Consider the following 23,225-nt stretch of genomic DNA (forward strand, 5'->3'; position numbering starts at 1 on the left):
TTCTTGGCTCTTTCTCCCTCCTTTCCCTCTCCCACTCTCCTCCCTGCTCTCCCGACCTTACTGTTCTGCTATCTGATGGAAAAATCTCTGACTTTAGTCCCCTGACTCTGGCATTCCTGAGCTGTGTGACCTTAAGCCAGTCACTAACCCCCTCTGGGCCAGTATCCTCAAGGGAAAAATGGGGACTGCAATCCTTGATGATAAAAGGAGATAATCCACATAGAACACCCAGCCCAGCGCTAGGCCCTCTAGATGCTTATCAGTATTGCTACCATCCTGCTGCTGATCCTTGGTAGTTAGCTTGCTATCTTCACCCACGTACCCCAGGCTGCACCCTAGACTCCTGTGGGTACTCCTAAAAAAATACCCAGGCCTCCCACATCTCAGGTCAAGTCAATAAAAATCTTGGGTGGTGGGCACAGACATTGATAATCTTTATTTTTAATTTTTTTTCCCCTGTCCTGGGGACTGAACCCAGGGGCACTGTACCACTGAGCCACATCCCCAGCTCTTTTTTTTTTTTTTTTGAAACAGGGTGTCGCTAAGTTGCCCAGGCTGGCCTCGAACTTGTGATATTCCTGCCTCAACCTCCTGAGGTGCTGGAATCTTGGGGTGTGCATACTCCTGGTTGATTTTTTTTTCTTAGAATTTGTTTTAAGTTTATTTTCCTTTTACGTAGACTCTACATTTTCGAGAAGTTTTAGATGCTCAACAAAATTTATCATAAAATACAGAGAGTCCCCGTACTGGTTGATATTTTTTAATCTTAAAATTAACATGTGGATATATTCACCAGTATTTTTAGTTTTATTTTCATTTTGGCACTGGGGATTGAGCCCAGGGGCATTTGACCACTGAGCCACATCTCCAGCCCCTTTTATTTTTAAGTTTGATACACGGGGTCTCCCTAAGTTACTGAGGATCTCACTAAATTGCTGAGGCTGGCCTTGAACTTGTGATCCTCCTGCCTCAGCCTCCCGAGTGGCTGGGATTGCAGGTGTGGGCCACGGCCCTGGGCTCACCAGTACTTTGGAAAAGCAATCCAGCTTGAGAGCTGCACCCAGAGCACCAACAGCTCTGGATTACCCGGACTTTCCCAGTTTTAGCATTGAATGTCCCATGGCCCAGGGACCCCTTCTGCCCTGGCAAATTGGGACAGTTGGTTCCCCCTTCTCAAAGGAATGGACCCATATTTTCTTCTTTTTCTCTCTCTTTTTTTTTTTTTTTTTGGTTAAGGGGTATTGAACCCACGGGCACTTGACCACTGAGCCACACCCCAGCCCCCTTTTCACATTTTTATTTAGAGACAGGGTCTTGCTGAGTTGCTTGGGGCCCTGTAAATGGCTGAGGCTGGCCTTGAACTCCATCCTCCTGCCTCAGCCTCCGAGCCTCTAGGATTACAGATGTGCACCACGTCCCCCGGCTGGACCCATCTCTCCTGAATGTTGGAATAGGACGTGTGGCCGGCGGTGGCTCAGTCAGACAGGTCCCCGTCATCAGTCACTCCGGGGCTGCAGCCCCCGGCTGCCTGTTCCATGGCCCTCACCCAGCGGCCCTTTAGCTCCTCCGTCTCGGCCTTGAAGGCATAGAGCTGGCCCGACTGTTGCAGCTGGAAGGCCCTGGGGTCCCCCTGGGGCCCAGGGGTCACCTGGTAGCCCAGCAGGGGGATGGAGGTGTGGGCTCGCGTGTCCTGGGGGAGGAGGGAGAGGTGGGCTGCCACCCCACTCAGAGCACACACGGCCCCTCAGACCCCAGGGGGGTCCCCCATAGAGACCTGGTCCTCAGCGGGGGACGGACCCGCGAGCTGCAGTGTGGGTCCAGCTCAGATTGGACTCTGGGCCTTGGTGTCCATCTGCCAACCCTGCCCTCACCGTGGGGAGGCCAGAGCCGGGCAGCGGGAGGGGGCCTTACCTGAGGGGCCCCGTAGACGTAGAGCACCAGGGGGTCGTGGCGGGGGATGACACACCAGCCCCGGGGGCCGCTCCTGCCCCACTTGTCCCCCAGGAGCTGCAGGAAGCTGCACATCAGGTTCTGGCCGGGCCCGGGCGGAGCGCCTTTCTGGAAGCAGAGAGGACAGGGGCACCAGTGTCCTGGACCCACAGGCAGGCCCGGGGCTGGACGGCTCCCTGTTTAACCTTTGAAGCAAGGAGGGGTCACTTGCCCCGGGGACTCAGAAATGTCACTCCATGTGCCTAAGTCACCAGGCTGGCCAGTGGCTGAGCTTCATGGAGCCCCGGCGGGACCTGACCGGAAGTGTGTGCGCCCACGGGGGACAGGGGCCGGGAAGGCTTCCCCCCTGGTGGGATGCCCCAAGGAACAGAGTTGGGGCCTGGGCAGGGACCAGGCCTGGAGGGACAGGGGGATTGGGCGGGGAGCCATGTCCGTAGGAAGGACCAACTTGAACCTGGGAGCGGACAGCTCCTTCTCATCTCCCAGGGACGTGGCGCCCACCTGGCCTTTTGGGGTGCGGCCAGGATCCGGGCTGGGTGACATGGTGACATGGTATTTGTGGAACAGCCGGGACCCCATAGGGGGCCTCTGTGGGGGAGGGGAGGGGCTTGGTGAGGCCCCGAGGCAGTGGACAGACCGTACAAAAAAAACCCGCGACAAAAGTGTGGAGCAGGTCACCCTCTGGACCTGGGTCTCCACGGGAGAGGCCCAGCTGGTCCCTGAAGTCCCTTCCAGCTGGTGGACCCTGCCATCTCCCAGGGCTTCGGGGTGGACAGAGCTCAGGCTCAGCCTGTCCTGGAGCCTCAGGGTCCCCCTCTGTCCAGTGGTGTCTGAGACACCTCCCAGGACCGTGGGGCAGGCCTCGGGGACGTGGGCAGAGACACGTGGCAGAAGCCCCCCGGTACCCGGCGGGGGGGGGGGGGGAGAGGAGGGAGGTGTGACCGCACTGCCCCTCGGCACCCAGGACCCGCCCAGCAGGGACCCAAGGTCAAGGGGCAGGAGGCCCCACCTCCAGGATGCCCCGCCTCCTGTCCCTGTCCTCGGGCAGCACGCTCCCGGTGAGGAAGGTGAAGCAGTGCAGGCAGACCCTGCTGGGCCGGTTGCCGTCGTACTGGAGCTCGGCCTTGTAGTCGGAGCACCGGGCGCACACCACCTGGGGGACAGCATCGTCAGCGGGCAGGGACACGAGAGCCATTGCAGGGGCAGGGCAGAGCTGGTCCCCAGGCTGGCTGAGCTCCAGGACCTGAGGCTTCAGGGCGGGCCAGCCCAGGCTCTGGCTCCCAGGCTGTAGGCCTGGGGCCTGGCCCCTCTGCTAGGGCCCCTACTTCCCCCCTTTCATGGGTGGGCGGGACTCTGGGGGCCTCAACCCATTCACTTATCAAAGTTCTCCAAGTGAAGGGCCAGGGCTCTTGTCCTCGTGTGAGGGTGACAGCAGGCCAGCCCAGAGGGGGCAATGACTTGCTGAGGGCCACACAGCAAAGTGGCAGCGCAGACCCTCCACCATCAGGGTGTGTCTTCAAAATCCCTCAGTTTGCTTTGGGACTCATGCAAATTTTTACTCCATCCCAGAGTCCAGAATGTTCTAATAGGAAAACGATGGGCCAGTTGTTTTACCTGGGAAGAGATGGAGCACCCCCACCCCACCCCGAGTCCACCACTGAGAAGCCCCAGAGGCTGCCGTGGATCAGCCTGGGGAGACCCAGGAGCCGGGCGTCGGGAGACCCAGGAACAGCACCCAGCAAGACGGGCAGCCAGGAAGGGGGTGCAGGCGCAGGGGCGGGAGGAAGGGCCCGGGAGGAGGGTGTGCGCCCAGGGCAGTGCTGAGCGTCCCTCCCTGGCAAGCCTCCCGTCTGGCAGCAGGGGAGACAGAAACCAGGCACCTGGGCCACCGAAAGGATGAGTCACCGACTCCCAGGGCGCAGAGATGTGCTGGGGCACGAGAGGCCTCAGCAGCCAGGGCCCCACACAGAGGCTCCGGCTGGCCTGGGAGTGTTTTATTTGTGTTGAGAGATTTAAATTATTTACTATATTTTTCTGCTTCACCAACTTCTAATTTTGCAATTCTTCAAAACTACAGGCAGGTTGGAGCTCTCTCTCTTTCTCTCTCTTTTTTTCCCCCTGTGGTACTAGGCATTAAAGCCAGGGCGCTCAACCACTGAGCCTCATCCCCTGCCCTGGTCTCGCTGAGTTGCTCAGGGCCTCACTAAATCGCTGAGGCTGGCTGTGAACCCTGATCCTCCTGCCTCAGCCTCCCGAGCCGCTGGGATTCCAGGTGTGGGCCACCCTGGGGGCCTCTTCCCTGTGCTTAGGGACTCCTTACAGAGGTGCGAGTGTAGATGGGTGAGACTTTCACTGACAGAACAGCAGAGTCCCCAGGCCCCTCCTGTTTGGCGGGTGCCTGTGACTCAGGGCTTGCCTTCTGGTGCAGGTGTGTCCTCGGTCCTAGAAACTGACCTCTGTCCCGATTGCAGTCCCATGTATTTTGGGGACACCTCCCCGACTAGCCCCAACCTGTCCTGCTGGACTCCTACTGTGCCCCAGAGGTTGTTAAAGACGGAGGGTGCCCTGGGCTTCTCTGCTTGCAGAGTAGATGGAGGGGACATGGTGTGACAGGGACGGGCTCCCACAGAGCAGCAGGTGCACCAGGCCCAAAGCAAGAGGTGTGGGGGGGCGGCCCTGGCCCCTGAGCCCAGCTGAGCACCGAGCCTTGGGAAAGGGTGGACAGACGGCAGGTGGGAAGACAGGGTCAGCTCTGGGACATCGGGCAGGTCCTTTTACTAACGGGAGCTTCATCTCCCATCTGTGAAGTGGGGCTGCCCAGCTGAGCGCTGCCGGGGGCCACCTGCGCCAGGCTCGGGTGCTGGGCAGCAGCCGGCCCAGGGAGGAGCCCTGCTGGACGGCGGGGCGGGGGCACTCACGTAGCCACAGGCCCTGCAGTGGTGGCGCCGGCGGGTCAGGGCGTTGAAGGGCTCCTGGCAGCGCATGCACATGGTCACCATCTTGTCCCGCACCCACTGCGGTGCTCGGAGGCCCAGCTCCTCAGACTGCAGCTGTGGGGCAAGGAGGGGCTGGGCAGCGGCGCTGGAGGAGGTCTGCGCGCGGGGTGTCCCCGGGGCTTCCACTTGAAACTGACTGAACCCACCAAGCCTTCGCGACGGGTCACTTACTACTCTTCTTATTTTACAAGTGAGAACACTGAGGCCCAGAGAGGTCCAGTAACTCAGCCAAGTCGCCCAGCAAGCTCATAGAGGAAATCAAGTCCCAGATAGTCTCCCTGACCCACCTCCCCTGCCTCCCCGTCCCATGGGCCCATTTCTCGGGTAATTTCAAATCCCAAACTGCACCTGGCCGGCAGCCAGAGCTGGAGTCTCTGTCCCCTTCCCCAGGACACTGCAGGGGGCCAGCCCCCAAGGCCGTTTTTGCGAGTGGGAAACTTGGTCTCGGAGTCGCTGACTGGGGAGATGTTGGGAGGAAGGGCTTCCCCTGGTCCCTCCGAATCATTCCTGAGGGTGACACTCCCTGTCCCTTGGAGCCACCTGGGTGGAGCAGACAGGGAGCTCGTGGAGGAGGGGCACAGGTTTCACCGACCTGCTCCTGGGCGTCCCCCTCGGGGCCCTGCACCGCAGCCTTGAAGGTCTCATTCCGCTTCTCAATTTGGTCGATGGCGGCTTGGCAGGCCTGGGGCGGAGGGCGGAGAGGGGGTGTCACTGAGGAGCCACCCCCAAACCCACAGACCCAGCAGAGAACCAGCCCACCAGGCCCTGGCCCCCAGGCACGCAGGGGCTGCCCCCAGGAAGGAGAAACTAGCCCGAGGACAGATGTGAACACGGAGGCCCAGAGAGGTCAAGGGACTCGCCCCAGGATTTCCAGCAAGGCAGAGAGAGGCAGCAGGATTTGAACCCAGGGCTGACTCCAAACTCCACAGACAGACCAGGAGCAGCTGGGCACACCCGGATTCTAGGGTCAGAGTCCTAGGAGCCCCGGAGCGTTCCCATACCTGGATCCAGGAAGCCATTTCCTCCTGGGACCTGCTCAGAAGGAAGGTGCACATGGGTGTCCCAAGGCTCGCGGCCGGTCCCCCGCCTGCCCCCCAGCCGCTCGCTCCTACCGCGCCTGCAGCTCCAGGGTGCGCTGCTTCCCCGACACCAGGAAGCAGTGGGGGAACTCGGTGTCCGGCAGCTCCCGCACCTGCAGGCAGGGGGACCGGTCAGCCCTGTCACTCTCTGTCCCCTGCGCAGCAGCACAGGCAGAGAGGAGGGAGGTGGGCTGTGCCCAGGAAGCAGTCCCCATTGGAGCAAGGGACAGGGCTGGGGAGCTCGTCCCCCACCTCCTTAGTGCTGCCCAACCAGCAAAAGGCACCTGCCACCGGGGCCCCCTCTAAGCCAAGGGGCCTTGAAGCAGCTCCGGGGTCCCAGCTCCGGTGGCCCAGTGTCGAGTGCAGGTGACAGCCCCCACAAAGCTTCACCCCAAATGGAAACTGGGTCCCCACACCAGGCGGTATGTGAGGGTTAGGGCACCATTTTCTTGGTTTAAAAATGTCCATGATAAAAAGCTGAAGGAGGCCCTGGCCCACACCTGTGATCCCAGAGGCTCGGGAGGCTGAGGCAGGAGGATCCCGAGGGCAAGGCCAGCCTCAGTGATTTAGCGAGGGCCTAAGCAACTCTGTGAGACCCTGTCTCTAAAAAAAAATAAAATAAAAAAAGCTCAGTGGTTAAGTGCCTCTGGGTATCCCCAGTACAAAAAAAAATAAAATAAAATAAAGAAAGAAGATAATCTGTGCAGCCACTCTGGAAGGCAGACATGACCATCCTCAACCAGGAGGACACAGACCTGCCTGAGGTCACCCAGCACGAAATGGCAAAGTCAGGGTCGCAACTCAGGTTGTGGGGGACCACAGCTCAGGTGGGAGAACACCTCTCCACCCCAGCCCTGGGTCCTGGCAGCGCAGACCTCCCGGGCCCCGGGGAGAGGGTCACGAAAGAACCTGGACACACCTGAGCCCGAGCCTGCGCCTGGGAAACTGGGGCCTGATGCCACCTGACCCTTGAGCCCTCCGCCAGGCCTCGCAGTGGCCGGGACTTCACAGGTGATGGGGGGCCACCGCATCCCTGACAGCACTGACCCCCAGCACGTCCCTCCTCCCAGCAGGCCTGGCCTCGGCCCCAGAGCCAGTGTCCCCTCTGCTAGGGCGGCGGAGGTTTGGACTCACCGCCCTGGGCCCTGGGAGCCGCCAGGTGAGAGGCGAGGTGGGGGGAAGAGTCGGGGAAGCCACCCAGCAGCCTGCGCTCAATCAAGGACAAAACAGGCTGGGGATGTGGCCAGTGGCCCTGCGTCAGGTCCCCTGTAACACCCCCCAAAAGAAGGGGAGCTGGGAACTCCTGACCTGGGTATCGGGGTCCCCCCGAGATGCTCACAGAGCCTCTGCTGCACCAGCCCCACCCAGCCCCACCCAGCCCCGGGTGTGGTCACTGCGGAGCCCTGCTTGTCCACACGGTCCTTTGTCCTCATTGGTGAAAGGACACCCTTCCTCCAAATGCCTTGCTGACATCTGTTGGCAAACTGGCATAACATCCAGATTTTGTTGGAACAAGACATTTGACTGCCATCTGCTGGACACTTCTCACTATAAATATGCCATCTCCATACTGTCACAGTCGGCCAATACGCAGTCTGCTGCAGATGGCACCTCTCAGATGAGGTATCCTTGTGCAGTGCACAGCCTGCACAGCTCTACATGGAGTCCCTGAGGGGCTGGACCCATAGTCCTTCCTTCTTTGCAGACTGGCCCTGGGCAGGATGGCAAAACATTCAGACCAGGTGAGACTGTGGAGTCAGTGACACACCAGAAGGAGGCCAGTGTAATAGGTCAGTGAGAGCCATCTTGATGGTTCAAGACCAGACTGCTTCTTCTAAACCTCAGACTCAGAACACGGTCCAGCATAGACATGGGGCTGCGGACAGCTCTGCACCTGCCATACCAATACCATCCAGGAGAGGGTGCTGTGTGGCCGCTAGAGGGAGAAAAGCTCACCAGACATATTTTCTTTCTGGTGCTGGGGATCGACCCCAGGACCTTGCACACGCCAAACACGCACTCTACCACCAAGCTGCACCCCACTTCTAAGTATTTTCTCTTTATGTCTGTGTTGGTGCCTGTTTCTTGACCTTTCTGTCAATCTCTGTCTCTTTCTCTGTGCCTGAGTCTGTGACGAGATGCCACCTACGGAGGATCCCACAGAGACACCCCTGAACACATGGGCCATCAGCGCCTGCAGGCTGTGCCCACTGCAGACAATCTAGCATGGAGCAGGGGGTCCCCAGCTGTCTCAGGGCCCAGGTTCCAGACTGGACCACACCTGCAGCTCGGGACGGGGTGGGGGGGGTGGGGACATGGAAGGGTGGGGGGAGGCCGGGCCCCTGCAGGTCCAGCCCTGGCTTCAGGACACAGTGGGCTCAGAAGCCGGCAGGGAGCGCCATGGTCAGGACGGATGGCTGCCACCTCCTCCTCCACGTCTGAGATCTGGCCACAGACTTCACGGCTCTGGGCAGAAGCCTCACTTGGGAAGCTTCAGCGTGGGGATCAGACCACAGGCTCCAGACCCAGGGACACTTGGGGCTTTGAATCCAGGTTGTCCAAACCCGGATTTGCCGTTTGACTCGCAAGCAAGACACTTAAACAGAGTCTTGGTTTCCTTATCTTTCTCAGCGGGATCCACAGTAGATGCACTCACACTCAGGCAGACTTTGAAAGGTTATTTCCTGCAGCTGACAACTGAAGACAACCTACACAGCCCTGAGCAGATCACTGGTTGAGTAAATTGCAGCCCACCCACAGTGGAATACTATGCAGCCGCATAAAAAGAGGAGGTAGCTCTAATGTGCCAAGGGCAACACTCTCCAAAAATACTACTGATGCAGGGCCATGGCCATGGTAATAGCATGTATGTGCAAAGAGAAGCCAAGGTGACTTCAGGAGGGGGAACAAGGGGACAGGGCAGGGAGGAGACTGCTCATTGTATATATTTTTATATTGTTTGATTTTGAAATATGTATTATCTGATTGTTAGAGAATGCAATTAACATCAGCAGCAGCATTATCGTTATTTCGGGCAGCGCTAGGGCTTGAACCCAGGGCTTCCTGCATGGGAGGCCTGGGCTCTACCTCTGAGCTACATCCCCAGCCCTTTATTATTTTTTATTTTGAGACAAGGTCTCACCAAGTTGCTCAGGCTGGCCTCGAACTTGGAATCCTCCTGCTTCAGCCTCCCAGGTGGCTGGGATTACTGGTGTGCGACACTGAGCCTGGCTTATATTTAAAAAACTGGTTTAAAGGGCTGGGACGGTGGCTGGAGACGCAGCCCAGGGGTGGCGAACTTGCCTAGCACGAGGCCCTGGCTCAGTCCCCAGCACTGCCCGGCCCTGCTCAGACCTGCTGACTCAGAACCTGCGGCCACCACGCCACCAGGGGCCTGGAGGGCACGTCACTGCTTGAAGCCTGTGGACCATGCCCCACCCCTGGGGCCCAGGAAGGGCCCCTGCAGGAGGCTGGCCCCGCGGGTGAGCTCTCCCTCCGGCCCCTCCAGCCCCGCGAGCTGAGGACCACCAGCTCCCTCGCCGCCCAGGACCTGGGTCACCCCCACCTTCCGGCGGAGCCTCTCACCTTCATCCCGGCCACATCGATGCGGGTCCTAACCTGGAACTGGGCGCCCACCTGGATGACCCTGGGCACGCAGTAGAGCAGCATGTTGTTGAACTGCGGGGACAGGGGCGGGGTGAGCGCAGGGGCGGGGCGAGTGCATGGGCGGGGCTTCCCAGTGTGGGCGAGGCTTCTTGGTGGGCGGGGCTTCTCAGGGTGGGCGGCGCCACCAACCCACTCCTCTCTGGTCACTCTCTGGCCTAACTCCCTGGACATCACAGAGGAGAAGGAAGGGGGCTGTCCTTCTCCCCACTGGGATGGTGCTGAAGGTCACCTTACCTGTGGGCCTCGAGGGAACAAAGCCAACCTCAAAACCTACTAGGCTGTCCTCAAGGGGGATCAGGGCCCAGGGCCTTGGGGGAGTGAGGTGGGACCACCTTGCCAGATCTCAGGGGAGCCCCTGGCTTCTTCAGAGTGAACAAGGCAGTTCTTCCTGGTAGCTAACCTAATGCCTTCCTGCTGTACCTGTCCTAGAACAGGATTAACAGTTCAAACTCCAACTCTTTTGTTTCCTGGGGCATCTCTGGGAAGAGTGTAGTTAGAAATTCCTGAGGCCCAGAGGTAGTTCCCGACTTCCTAAGTCACCAGGCATCAAAGCACAGTACAAAACACGGGGTCTTCCCTGACCCCCTGCAGTGCCAGGTAGTGGCCAGACAGAGGCCACCTGGGCCAGAGGAACCGGGAGCTCCCCTCCCCAGGGTGGGAGGCTCCCAGCAGCCCCTACCAAGAAAAGGTAGCGCTCCATGGGGTCGCTGCGGCGGAAGGAGATCTTGAGGACAGGGCCCTCGCGGAGCAGGTGGTTGGAGGGGTCCACGATGTCGTCGTCGAGGCCCAGGCGCTGGTACACCTCCCACAGGTCCTGCAGCCGCTCCTAGGGGAGGGGCACCTCAGCCAGGCCAGCAGGGCCCTGCTTGGTGGAGCCGGACGGGCGGGCGGCTGGCAGTGGGCAGACGTCGGGGCCCAGTGGATCGGGCCACAGGAGGCAGGGCAGGCCCAGGGGTCCCCCACGCGCTCGCCCCAGGGTCGCGCTTACCATCTCGGCGATGGCCGCATTGGAGTGCTGAGCCGCAGAGAAGATCATGTCCAGGGCTTCTGGAGAGGAGGCAGGCCAGGGTCATCCCCTGACAAGCTGGGGCTAGGGGCTGGAGGCCGGGATGGGAGGCCCTCGGGACCTCCAGCACTGCCCCTGGGCGTCCTGCACAGGTGGTGTCTGGATGGCGCAGGCCATCGAGGGTCGGGAGACTAGAAGGGACCCGAAGGCAGCGCAGTTTGGCTTTGGTGACTCCCTGTTCCCTGCACAAAGCCGGAACAGTGGGAGAAGCACAGGGTTTGGCACCCTGCAGCTCTCCTCCTTTCCGGCTGCGTGACTTTGAGCAAGTCACTTCAACTCTCTGGGCCTCAGTGACCTTTTTTGACACACCATGGCTCGCGGTATGGATGATGTCCATAAGGTCTCAACCAAGGTTACTGATGGTGACGATCCTACAGTCATACAGTAGGTGCTCAGTAAACAGGTGTCCCCCCCCCCCCAGCCCTGGCTCCTCACTCTGGGCGTCCGCGCGGTCGGGGGCCTGCGCCGGCAGCTTCTGGACATACTCCTTGAGCAGCAGCTCGTAGCGGGGAACCCTCTGCACCGGCTCCAGCATGTGGTGCTGCAGGGTCAGGCTGCCCGAGGCCTCGCTGCTCTGCGGAGGACAGGTGGGCGGGCGTGGGGCGGGCGGGAGCCGGGAGACGCCCCCAACCCCAGCCAGGCTCCCCTCCCGCCTCACCTGGATGCGGGCGATGACCTCCTGGAAGGGCGGGGACTTGTCCGTCCAGGTGGCCAGCAGCTCTGCCGCTCGCCCAAAGTTCTTGACGTACTCGCTGTACATCTTCAGGAACGGGGCCAGTTTCTGGATCACGTCCCCGATGCGGGGCGTGGCCGTCCTGAGAAGGAGACCCAGGGGTGGTCCTCAGTCTGGCCACCTCCTCTGTGGACTCCAGTTGGGCAGGGCGAGGCCTGCTCCCTGAACAGCCCTGGGCTCTGGTGGTGTGGGCGGGCTGGTCCCCCAGGCTCCCCCAGGCTCCCCCAGGGCAGGCGCTCCTGTCCCCTGGCCCCCACCTCCCATAGCACTGGGCCTGCCACAGGGCTGGGCAACTCCTCCATGGTTGGCCGTGGAGCATGACCAGGGCCCTCCTACACCTCAGCCCTTTCCACTCTCACAACCCTGCGGGTGGAAAGAGCCTTTAGCCCATCTTAGAGATGAGAACAGGAAGCTCAAGGGATAAGAATGTATCCACCATGCTCCCAAGGCAGGGCCTGGGGGTCATTCAACCCAGGGGCAGCAAGAAGCCAACCCAGGAGTTGGCCCGCCTCAGCTGTATTTCCACCACATCAGTCACTCCAGCTGTGGGTCCTTGGGCCAATCACTTGGCCTCTCTGTGCTTTAATTTCTACTTTGAAACAAATGGGAATGATGGTAGGTGAACTCATAGGGTTGCTCTCTCTCTCTCCCTCTCTTATGTGTGTGAGTGTGTGGGGGATACTAAGGATTGAACTCAGGGACTCTCTACCTCTGAGCTACATCCATGTCCCTTTTTATTTTTCCTTTTGAGACAGAATCTTGCTAAATTGCCCAGGCTGGCCTTGAACTTGCAATCCTCCTGCCTCAGCCTCCTAGGTCACTGAGATTATAGGTGTACACCACCACTCAGCTCTTTATCTATCTGTCTGTCTCTCTCTCTCTCTTTGTACCAGGGATTGAACTCAGGGGCACTTAACCACTGAGCCACATCCCTAGCCCTATTTTGTATTTTATTTAGAGACAGGGCCTCATTGAGTTGCTTAGATCCTGCTAAATTGCTGAGGCCGGCTTTGATCTCAAGATCCTCCTGTCTCAGCCTCCAAAGCTACTGGGGTTACAGTCATATATACCACCGCTCCCAGCTTATAGTTTATTTATTTATTTATTTATAGCGGTAGATGGACACAATACCTTTATTTTATTTATTTATTTTTATGTGGTGCTGAGGATTGAATCCAGTGCCTTACACGTGCTAGGCGAGCGCTCTACCGCTGAGCCACAGCCACAGCCCCAGCCCTTAAAATATTTACTTTAATGGTGATTACAAAGTAAAACACATATCTGTAACAAGGTCCCTATCTATTGACCACCAGTCGGTGACTTTCTCCTTTACCAAAGACTTCCAAGGACACCTTGGATATCATGGCATTTCTTTGGCAAAATATATAAAGCAAGTGACTTTTTCCATGAAATGGTGGTTACCATTGTTGAAAGCAAAGAGGGTTTCTCGTGTGACCACAATGTGGCCATCGAGTGGCTGCTGATTCCAAGGTTGGATCAGTTACCAGATGTGAAGTCCAAGGCCCAGGTCAGTGAGCCCCGCCGCCCCTTCCTGCACACACCTGTGCCTGTCCCTCCCTCGCCCCGGGGAGGGCCCACCATGGCCACACAGCGGGCACGGGCCAGGCTTGGCGGCCTCACCAGTCCTCCAGGCGCCGCTGCAGCTCGGGGAGGAAGAAGCGGGCGTGGAACTGGTGGATGGAGGAGATGTTGGAGAAGATGAGCCGGACCACGTCCTCGGGGAAGGCCTTGCTGCCCTGCGCCTCCCGCAGCAGCTCCTGGAAGAACACCTGGGGCCGCCACCCTGGGTCACCAGCTGCAGGGGGGGGGCACCCACCAGCCTACCTGGGGGAGGAAGCCCAGCAGGGGAGAGGGGCCTGGGGTGCTGAGGGCTCCGCCCCTTGACCTCCCAGAGTCCCGCCCGCAGTGGCCCTGGGGAGGGACGGCAGGGAAGACTGCTCTGGCCACTTCACAGTTTTGGGGTCGTGGGAATTTGGCCAAAGTCTGACGCCTGACTAACGTGGGCCCGTCTGGGGTCTGTGGAGTTCTCGGACCTGAGTCACCAGGCCCAAGCGCCCTGTGCTGAGGTCAGCCATCTGGCCCTGTGGCTCTAGGGCTCCTTAAGGAAGTCGGGGTGTCCATGGGGGATGGGGTGAGGAGCCCGGACAGGCTGGGAGGACAGGCCAGGGGGACAGGCCAGGGGGACAGGCCAGGGGGACAGGCTGGGAGGACAGGCTGGGAGGACAGGCCAGGAGGACAGGCCAGGGGACAGGCTGGGAGGACAGGCCAGGGGGACAGGATGGGAGGACAGGCCAGGGGGACAGGCTGGGGGGACAGGCTGGGGGGACAGGCTGGGAAGACAGCCTGTGGGCGCTGGCCTGGCCACCAGGGCTGTGAGGGGAACGGGGATGAGGGGCTCATCCCTGCTTTCTCAGCCTCCTGCCACAGAGTTCAGTGGCTTCAAACCCAGGGCTTCTAGCCCTGCTCTGAGGACATGGTGCTGGGCCGGGGGTGCTGGCCACTGGCCTGGTCCAGAAGGTGCAGGCGAGCCACGTAGGCCTGCTCTGTCTCCAGCAGCTCCCGGACCACCCTCTTCTCCTCGGGCTCCTGCAGGGACGGGAAGAGGAGAGGGGAGAAGGGAGCTGGGGCGCCTCTGGTGAGCCCTCGGTTTGTCACTGTGGAGCACCCTCCGCTGTTCCCGCTGTCCCCAGCGCATCTGGGCTGGCCCTGGCACGAGGCCATCAGAGAACCTGCAGACGGAGGCTGAGCCCGAGCTGGGGTTCAGAAGGGCCCCCTGAACCCGGCAGCTCCCTCGGGAGCTGGGAGTCACCACCTCAAGAGAGCCAGCTGCCTGATGGAGGGACCTCCAGGGAAGGCCCCAAAGCGGGGAGACTGGAGGCCACACAGAGACAGAGGGAGCTCCTAGAAGACCAGCCTCGGCTGTCCCTGCCCAGGGAGCAGCTCACAGGTTGAGCCATCCTGGGCATTCCAGCCTGCGGCGCCACCTGCCTGCGGCCACGTGAAAGAGACCTTGTTAGAGACTAAGGTGCCAGGGATGGTGGCCCACAGCTGTGATCTCAGCAGCTCATGAGGCTGAGGCAGGAGGATCGCAAGTTCAAAGCCAGCCTCAGCAACAGCGAGGCCCTAAGCAACTCAACAAGGCCCTGTCTCAAAATAAAATATAAAAAGAGCCGGGGACGCGGCTCAGTGGTACAGCACCCTTGGGTTCAACCCCCTGTACCAAAAATAAAAGTCTCAGGGCTGGGGTTGTGGCTCAGTGGTACAGTGCTCGCTTGGCACCTGTGAGGGGCTGGGTTTGATCCTCAGCACCACATAAAAATAAATAAATAAAATAAAGGTATATCGTGTCCCTCTACCACTAAAAAATATATATATTAAAAAAATAAAGATAAAAGACTGACCTTTGTCCCCACCGCACCCCAGCTCCCTGCTGAAGGCCTCACCTCCAACAGCTGTAACTATGTTTGGCAATGGGGGCCCTGAAGGAGGTAATTAAGGTCAAGTGAGATGAGGAGCACGGACCCTAAACCAATAGGATTGGTGTCACTGTAAGAAGAGAAGGGACCGCTGGAATGTGTATGCACAGAGGAAAAGGCCACTCGGGGACACAGCAAGAAAGTGGCCGTCTACAAGCCAGGAACAGAGGCCTCCCTAGAAACCACCCCCCACACACACACCTTGATTTTGAACTTGAGTCCCCAGGACTGTGGGAAAACACCTTTCTGTTGTCCAAAGCACACAGCGGGTGGGATTCTGCCAGACAGCCTGGCAGACTGATGCAGCCCCCAACCAGGACCAACAGAAGAGCTGTCCTGCAGCATGACCCAATGAGGTCATATTAGGCCACTATGTTTGGGGTGTCTGCTACGCAGCATTTGGTCACCAGAACACACCACTGTGATCATCCATCATAAGGCACAGAGAGGTTAAAGTGACTGCCCAAAGTCACACAGTGAGAAAGAGGAAGAGCAGGGTGTGAGCCCACAGAGCTGGCTCTGGAGTACAGTCCCATGTATTGTCCCCCCCGCCCCATCCACAGGCCAGGAAACAAATCTGTAGGAGAGAGGTGACCCACTTGGGACCAGACCCAGTGTTAGTCTAAGGAAATCCGCACTCAGACCTCTATTTCTGGTGTGAGACTGGTGGCCCCCTCCAGAGGGTAAACTGAGGTCACAGCTGTGAAGCATCCCAAGTTCACAAAGTGAAGACTGTTCCAAGCCCTGTGACCTTGAACAGTGTCTTAAACTTCAATTTCCTTGCCTAAAAGACCAAAATTGAACCACCACCACCACCACCACCACCCCGCCACCCAGGCTATTGCGAGTCAACATGCACATATCAGAGACAGCATTTGGACTTTGTTTTTTTTTGGGGGGACTGGCTTATTTCACTTAGCATGATAGCCTCCAGTTCCATCCATTTACTAGCAAATGCCATAATTTAATTCTTCTTTATGGCTGAGTAATATTCCATTGTGTATATGTATCACAGTTTCTTTATCCACTCATTATTGGAGGCACACCAAGGTTGGTTCCATAGTCTAACTACTGTGAGTTGAGCCGCTATAAACATTGAGGTGGCTGTGTCCCTGCAGTATGATGATTTTAAGTCCTTTGGCTATATACCACGGAGTGGGATGACTGGGTCAAATGGAGGTTCCATTCCACGTTTTCTGAGGAATCTCCACACTGCTTCCCCGAGTGGCTGGACCCATTTGCAGCCCCACCAGCCATGTCAAGGGTGTGCCTTTCCCCACATCCTCGCCAACATGGGCCGCTCCTCGTGGGCTTGGTGATTGCCATTCTGACGGGGGTGAGGGAGGCATGAGATCACGGGCAGGTGGGGAGAGTCCAGGGGCTGTAGCCATCCCGGGCTGGTGAGGGGGGACCGTCCAGCTTCTGGCTAATCCCTGATCACACAAGCCCCCCACCTGGGCTCTGGCGGGAGAGAGCGTCTGCGGAAGTGGTCAAGGGAGAGGCCCAGTGCTTACCTGTGGCACTGTCCCTTCGCAGGTCCCAGGTTGGCAAGGTCTCCGCCAGGCCCCGCTGGACAGCTTGTTCTTCAGGGAGCTCAGACACCTCCTGCTCACGGTCCTGGGCCCAGACTCGGGGGTCTCCCCGACATGCGGCTTCTCCCATGGCCCTGGGGCTGGTGGCTGGGCCTGGTCTCTGGGCGCTGTTTCCGGGGTCCTGAGAAAGGAGCAGACCCAAGAGTGTCCTTGTCAGAGAACAGGGAGCACCGCAGACTGTCCCCGTGAGGATTCAGGGGGTGGCTGTTGTCCATTTCTGGTGGGCAGCGGCTCCCGAGCGCCCGGCACTCTGGAGAAACTTGCCAAGTAAGACTTCCACGTCTCTCCCGAACCTTGGAGGGAACTTCAGTCTTCAAGATGAGTCAGTGTGCCCTGTTTTATTCTCTGGGGAACTACATACTTCCCTGTTTGAAATGCAGTCAAATTCAGAAGGCACCCCCGCCCCTTCTACGGACAAAGCTTATTAGTTGGCTCTTCTCAGATCCCCCTGCGCCTCACCCCCGAGTTAATTTCTGCATCAGTAACTGAGACACGGAGGGAAGGTGGGAGCCATGGAGTGATCTAAAGTGAGGGCAGACCTGCTAAAGCTCGGATGGGACCTTGGCTTCCCACATGACCCGCTGAAGAAAAAAACAGGCTAAGAGCAGATCCCCTGCTCCCCCAGGGCAGGGCTTCCAAGGGCAGCTTGGCTACCCTGCGTTCTGGGTCTGCTGGTCAGTTACATTCTGTAGATGAGGGACATATCCACCCTCACTGGATATGTCCAGTGACATGGGCTGCGCCCCATCTCTCCTGGCGTGGAAAGGCTGTGACCACAGCGCAGAGCAGGCATCATTATGAGAAAGAGGCTGGAGCATCAGGGGTCAGACACGGACGGACGCAAGCTCCAACTCTGCAGGGAGGGATTCTTAAGATTCCCATTTTGTAGCCATGGAAACTGAGACACAGGAAGGACAGGGACTTGCCACTTAGATGCGACAAAAGTGGGATTGGGATCATTCGGGCCGGCTCTGAGCCTTGGCCCTGAGCTGCTTCTCATCTGCGTAAGGGAGAAGCAGGTCCAGAGGGCCAAGGTGACCTGCCCCAGGCCACCCAGCCAGTGGGTGACAGAGGGACCAGGGGCCAGGCTGCTGCCCCAGGACCCTCAGCCCTCCCTGGCACCCCAGAGCTGCTTCCTCAGCGTCTCGCCCGCAGCCTGGCCCGGTGGCCCCAGGCTTTCTGTTCTACACTCAGTTTCAGCTTCTGCATTTCTCTGCCCGCCCCAGGCCCGCTTCTGCTTTCTCCTCACCCCAGGTTCCCATCTGCCGAGCCTCGGAGCCCCCCCAGAAGCCCAGGCCAGGCGCTGGCGGGGTGCCCCTCACTCAGGACAGGCTGGTCACCCTCCCGGTGGCACCTGCTCGGTCGCCATTCAGGTCGCAGGGCTGCCCACTCCATCTGGGGTGCTGCTGGGCAGCCGCAGAGTGCCCGGGGGCTCCACCGAGGTCACCCCACACCTGGCGTGGTGCCTGAGGCCCATGGCCCCCACCCCCAGGGCTGGGTGGGCCAGGAAGGCCGTGCCTGAGAGCTGTCCTCGGTGCTGAACGGGTCGAGCTGGTCCAGGACCCTGGGAGAGTCAGCTCAGGGGACTTCAGGGTGGATCAGGCCACCTCCCTGCCAGAGCCCACGGGAGGCCCTTCCTGGTCAGCACCTGGCCCCTCCTAGCACTCTGCTGCCCACGACCTTGACCTTGCACCGTGGTCACTACAGGAGCTTAGCCTCCGAACCCGGGAAGCCTCCCCCTCCTCCTCCTCTCGGGTTCCTGCAGGTGCTCAGCCCCACTCCCTTCTGGGTGGGGGTCTGGCAGCCTCCCCCAGGGGACCCAACCCCTGGCTGATGCTAACACAGGCCTGGGGTTGGGGAATGTCTGCTGAGTGGTGAGGGCCACATGCACGCACGCGCACGCACACGCACACACACTCACACACACTCCCACATCTGGTCCTGCCTGTTCCCTTCAGCAGAAGCCTCAGCATGGCCCCAAAGCACAGCAAGCACAGGGACTTAAAGCGGGGACATCCCGGGGTCTCCGTTTCCTCATCTGTCAGGTGGACACAGAAGCAGAGGCTGTGCCATCCAGGTTGGCCATTAGGATGATCACATACGACACGGCACGAAGGGGGCGCAGACGGTGCCCTTGGGCAGGCTGCCCGGCCATCCACCCTGCCTCGTTGGGCACAGTCCCCGCTTCTCTCTCCGTTTCAATGACGTCCACTTTCAGTTTCGATGTGTCCTGTGGCAGTGACCAACTATAGGTCTGCCCTACCCACAGCGAGGAGATGCTCGGGAAGGATCAGCTATTCCTTCTGGGAGGTGCTGGAAGGGCAGTGGGTGGGGTCTGCAGCCCCGACACTGCCCTAGTCCACTCCCCCCATAACCACACTGGTTTTTGGGTTTGGGTTTTTTTTGGTGGGGGAGGTACAAAGGATTAACCCAGAAGTGCTTAACCACTGAGCCACACCCCCAGCCCCTTTTTTGTATTTTATTTAGAGACAGGGTGTCGCTGAGCTGCTCAGGGCTTTGCTAAATCGCTGAGGCTGGCTTTGAACTCAAGACCCTCCTGCCTCAGCCTCCTGAGCAGCTGGGATTTCAGGCCTGTGGCACCACGCCCGGCTCACACTGGTCTAACTCTTCCAACACACATGGCTCTGTCACCGAGCCGCGTTCCCGGACCCCAATCGCACTCTCGATGCTCCAAGGGGACCCATGACCCAGGGTGTGGGTGCTCCCCGGACAGGAGGATGCCCAGGGCAGGACCCCCCAGAGCGCTGCTCGCAGAGGGGGCTCAGGAGGCCCTGGCCGGGGCCTGGAGCATGTGCCGCTGGGCACAGGACCCGGGGCTGCCTGCCCGTCCCAGACCCTCCCCCGCAGCCCCGTACCTGCTGCTCTCAAACACAGTCACCAGGTTGGACACCGAGGCCAGCTTCTCCTCATTTGCCGGCTCCATCCCGCCGGCCTGCAGGGTGGTCCTGAAGTAGGGACGGGGACTTCTGGCAGCACACTCAGCCACCCTGGCTTGGGGACGCTGATGGGCTAGGACATCCTGGAGTGGGCCCCCATCTTTCCCACGGGCTCAGCAGGCCAGCTCCTGGCTTCAGAGTGAAGAAAGAGGAAGTGGTCCCAGGGCCGCCTGCAGGGAAAGGCCCTGTCCCCAAGTGGGAGGGGCCAGCAGGCCCCACCCTCCCCAGAGGGCTGATGTCCCCCTCCTGGGGACCCCAGGTCCAAAAGCCACCTGCAGGGGGCAGCAGGGCCAGGGGTGGTTCCTGGAGCTGGACCCCCGGCTTCCTTCTGTGCCGAGTGGCTCCGGCCAACCACGCTGGCCCTCATGGACCCCAGGGGTCTTCACTTTGGCCCCTTTTCCAGCAACTTCTTCTCTGGATCTGTCCCTCTTCACTGCTGTAAGGAAACAGCTTTTCCTCAGAACTGATCACAAACCTGCCAAGGGCTGCGGGGTGTGGGGGGGGGGGCTCGTGGCTCCCCCCCTCCTCACCGGGTGCTCTCAGATCAGCCGTCACTGTCTTCCCCTCATGGCCCCCAGGGAGGGCAGCTTCCGCCCTGAAACTTGGAAGATAATAATAGCTAACACCAGCACTTTTTTAATGCTTTATAAGTATTTTCTTATTTAATTCATAATCATCTTAGATGAGTCCAGTGACTATCCCCATTTTCTATCAGAGGAAATTGAGGATCAGAGAGGTTAAGTAACTCGCTTGAGGTCACCCAGGAAGAACACAAGAGAATTTAAGATTTTCAAAACAAACAAAAAAAAAGTTCTACGGTTCCAGCAAAGATGTGTTGGGAGCCTGGATAAACACCTCCGCAGCTCCAACCTCAGGCCTCCTGCTGCTTGCAGGCTGGGTTGTGTCTACCTGATGCCTCCTGGGCCACCTGGTCTACCAGTTTTTCTAGACACATGGCCACGGCCTCTGTTTTTCTCAATCAAGCTGCACAGGCCATTCCTGGCCCCTCCCATTGGATTCTGGTCTCTTGGTTCCTTAGCTAGGGCCCTCCACTGAGATTGGTCTTCGTCCTGGAGCATGGGGACTGAGCCTGAGTTATCTCAGTACCCTAAGCGCCTGGCACAGCTTCACGCTACAGCGACCGTGAACCCTGGGGCCTCACTTGCCACCAGCTGTATGTATTCCCTCAGGGCTTTTCAGGAGCTGCTTCCTCCACCGCAGAGCTGGCCCCGCCCCCAGCCCTACATCCCACTGACCCTGCCCCCCACCACCCCCACCCCCTCCCCCCACCCCTCCCCCCACCCCCCACCCCCCACCCCTGCCTGTTCTGTTTCTGGTCTTATTTTTCATTATGAAGAATCTAGGGCCGGGGTGTGGCTCAGCGGTGAAGTGTTTGCCTCACATGTGTGAGGCCCTGGGTTTGATCTTCAGCACCACATAAAAATGTATGTAATAAAGGTACTGTGTCCACCTACGATTTACACACACACACACACACACACACACACACACACACACACAGGCAGACACGACCCAGCATGCTCATAGCAGGAAGACACAACCCAGTAGCTAGTAGCATTCTTTATATAAAGAATCTAAATGCAGGGCTCGGTGACCGCATGCCTGTCATCCCAGCAGCTCAGGAGGCTGAGGCAGGAGGATCGCAAGTTCAAAACCAGCCTCAGCAACTTAGTGAGGTCTAAGCAACACAGTGAGACCCTGTCTCTAAATAAAATACAAACAGGGCTGAGGATGTGGCTCCGTGGTTAAGCACCCCTGGGTTTGACTCCTAGTACAAAAGAAAATGTAGAACAGATGCAAAACTAGATAAAACAATCCAATGCACCCATCAACCCACCATCCAGACCCAGCAACCCTCACCTCTTCAGTCCCTTCCCCAAGCCACCTCGACTGTGCCTTCTCTTGTCATTTTGAAGCAAATCCCTGACATCACATGCTTTCCCCACAAATATTTCAGTGTGTATCTAAAAGATAAGGGCGCATAATTCAGTAAATAAATAAAAATACACATACACACAAGTGTATATGCATACCTATTGATCACAGCAACACCGTTTTACATGTACATGTGTTTTACATGTGATCATGTGTGTACATATGAAAGATACGACATCATCGTACCCTAACAGAGGTTCAGCAACAACCCTCAATCTAATTGAATATCTAGAAAACATTCTGAGTGCCAGTTCCTTATAAATGCCATCATTTAAAAAAAAAAATCAGGGGACCCAAATAAGGTGCGACATTTGCAACGAGCCACCTCTGCCTGGACTCACTTGGTGTCCACAGGTCCCTCCGGTCTGTCTCCTACTCGTCACAGTTCTTGAGAACATGCGTTACTGGCCCCGTTGGTCTCAGGGGGGAATCTTGCCATTGAGGTGCTGTCTGTCCCCTGATTCCTGTCAGCGTCCGTTAGGCCTAGAGCCCTGAAGGCCACTTCTTCTGGATGTCCTCCTGGGCCGGGGCAGCCTCCCTGCCTGGTGCTCCTGGCTAGGGCAGGGCCTGAGCACGCGGCCTCCTGGCTGGGGCCCAGCCCAGCACCGTGTCCCCCACCAGTGGGGCCTCCGCAGGCGCGTGGGATGGAATGGACAAGTGCCACACCCCGAGTGGCAAAGGACTATCTCATCACTTGGCCACCAGTGCCCTGAGCCTCCCAGGAGGGCTCTGAGCCCCGACAGTGCCAGGCCGGGGTGGGAGGGAGATGGCACGTCTCCAGGTCCACCTCCAACCCGGCTCCCAGCCTCCGGGGAGCACAGGGCACCTGCTGAGAGCCTGATGGCCTGTGATGGGGCTGTGGTGGAGGGACAGGGCTCTGGGGCAGAGGCAGGCAGCCAGCTGAAACTGCTCCTGTGGCTGCTGCCGCCCTCCAGTGTCCCTGTCCTGCTCCCTTCTCCACCCCCTGTCTTTGGCAGGTCCTGGTGGGCCACCCTCTGGGTTGCCACGCAGTGGGCAGAGGCCACCAGTGGTGCCAGTGTGAGAGGTGGGCTCCAAAGCAGTGTGTCCCTGGCTAAGAGAGAGGAGGACAGGAAAAGGCCAGCTTGGCTCAGGGACCAGCCTTCCTGTCCCCTCCCACAAGCAGAGTTTTCTACCCTGTCCCTGGGCCAGAAGTTCGCCATCTGCTGAGGCTTCCTGCAGGAGGGTGCTGAGCGGCTGGCCAGCGGGCCTGACCCCTCCAGCCAGCCCAGGAGCCAGGCCACCTTCCCTTCCCGACCCCGGCAGCTGGGGTGTCTCTGAATGTCACTGTCCATCCAGCGGGAGCCACTGTTGAGGCCCCTGGGGAACCCGGGAGGCGGGACCTGCCTGTGTCCACACTCTCTGGGCTGCAGGTGGAAGTCTGCCCAGGCCACCAGGATGGCAGCAAGCCCAGCTGGCAAGTCAGTGTCGGTCCTGACGTTGGTGGCGGCTGGAGGACGTCAAGGAGGAACATCAACAGCCTTTTCTTCTCTGGGGTGTGACGGATCTGGTTTCAGAGTTGGCACTCGGGGACTGGGCCCGGCTCCTGCCAGGCCCTCCCACTGTTCAGAAGGGACTCAAGGTCACCAGAGGCAGATAGCAGGGGTGACCAGGGAGGCATCCTGGGCAGCCGGGGCTGGGCTGGCGGTGGATGTGTGGCCGGCAGGGGAGACGCCCCCGGGAGCCGGGGAGGCACAAGGAGACATTTGTGTGTC

The 23,225-nt window shown here is 59.1% G+C and overlaps 1 protein-coding gene across 9 annotated transcripts; it reads right to left on the bottom strand.

The window, feature by feature from the left end:
* Nucleotides 1-429: 429 nt before the first annotated feature.
* On the bottom strand, nt 430-22,919 carry Fgd2 (FYVE, RhoGEF and PH domain containing 2). Of its 9 annotated transcripts, XM_026383699.2 has the most exons (20): nt 21,834-22,919; nt 21,418-21,521; nt 20,067-20,137; nt 19,809-19,972; nt 19,456-19,668; nt 16,502-16,700; nt 14,017-14,097; nt 13,132-13,280; nt 11,416-11,572; nt 11,193-11,331; nt 10,680-10,738; nt 10,371-10,517; nt 9,611-9,703; nt 6,059-6,138; nt 5,948-5,978; nt 5,539-5,628; nt 4,869-5,000; nt 2,960-3,103; nt 1,912-2,058; nt 430-1,690 (listed from the first exon to the last, which is right to left on the bottom strand). In XM_026383699.2, exons 5-20 carry the CDS (start codon nt 19,521-19,523, stop codon nt 1,475-1,477), a joined length of 1,932 nt encoding a protein of 643 aa, XP_026239484.2. In that variant the 5' UTR covers nt 19,524-19,668; nt 19,809-19,972; nt 20,067-20,137; nt 21,418-21,521; nt 21,834-22,919; the 3' UTR covers nt 430-1,474. The 9 variants fall into 9 exon arrangements, with proteins under 9 accessions (XP_026239484.2, XP_026239487.2, XP_026239486.2 ...); XM_026383702.2 differs by lacking the exon at nt 20,067-20,137 and having other exon boundaries at nt 19,809-19,969; XM_026383701.2 differs by lacking the exon at nt 20,067-20,137.
* Between the last annotated feature and the right edge of the window lie 306 nt (nt 22,920-23,225).

Source organism: Urocitellus parryii, chromosome 8, assembly GCF_045843805.1.
Source record: "Urocitellus parryii isolate mUroPar1 chromosome 8, mUroPar1.hap1, whole genome shotgun sequence".
Taxonomy (NCBI): Eukaryota; Metazoa; Chordata; class Mammalia; order Rodentia; family Sciuridae; genus Urocitellus; species Urocitellus parryii.

What these genes read in the sequence shown, in the direction of transcription:
- Fgd2 (XM_026383706.2), bottom strand. Translation starts at nt 19,523, where the DNA reads ATGGAGCCGGCAAATGAGGAGAAGCTGGCCTCGGTGTCCAACCTGGTG. An exon ending in ACCCTGGAGCTGCAGGCGCG is followed by an intron (nt 5,979 to 6,058) that starts GTAGGAGCGAGC and finishes CCTTCTGAGCAG; the next exon opens with GTCCCAGGAGGAAATGGCTT. An exon ending in ACTGCAGGGCCTGTGGCTAC is followed by an intron (nt 3,104 to 4,868) that starts GTGAGTGCCCCC and finishes GCTGTCCCCCAG; the next exon opens with GTGGTGTGCGCCCGGTGCTC.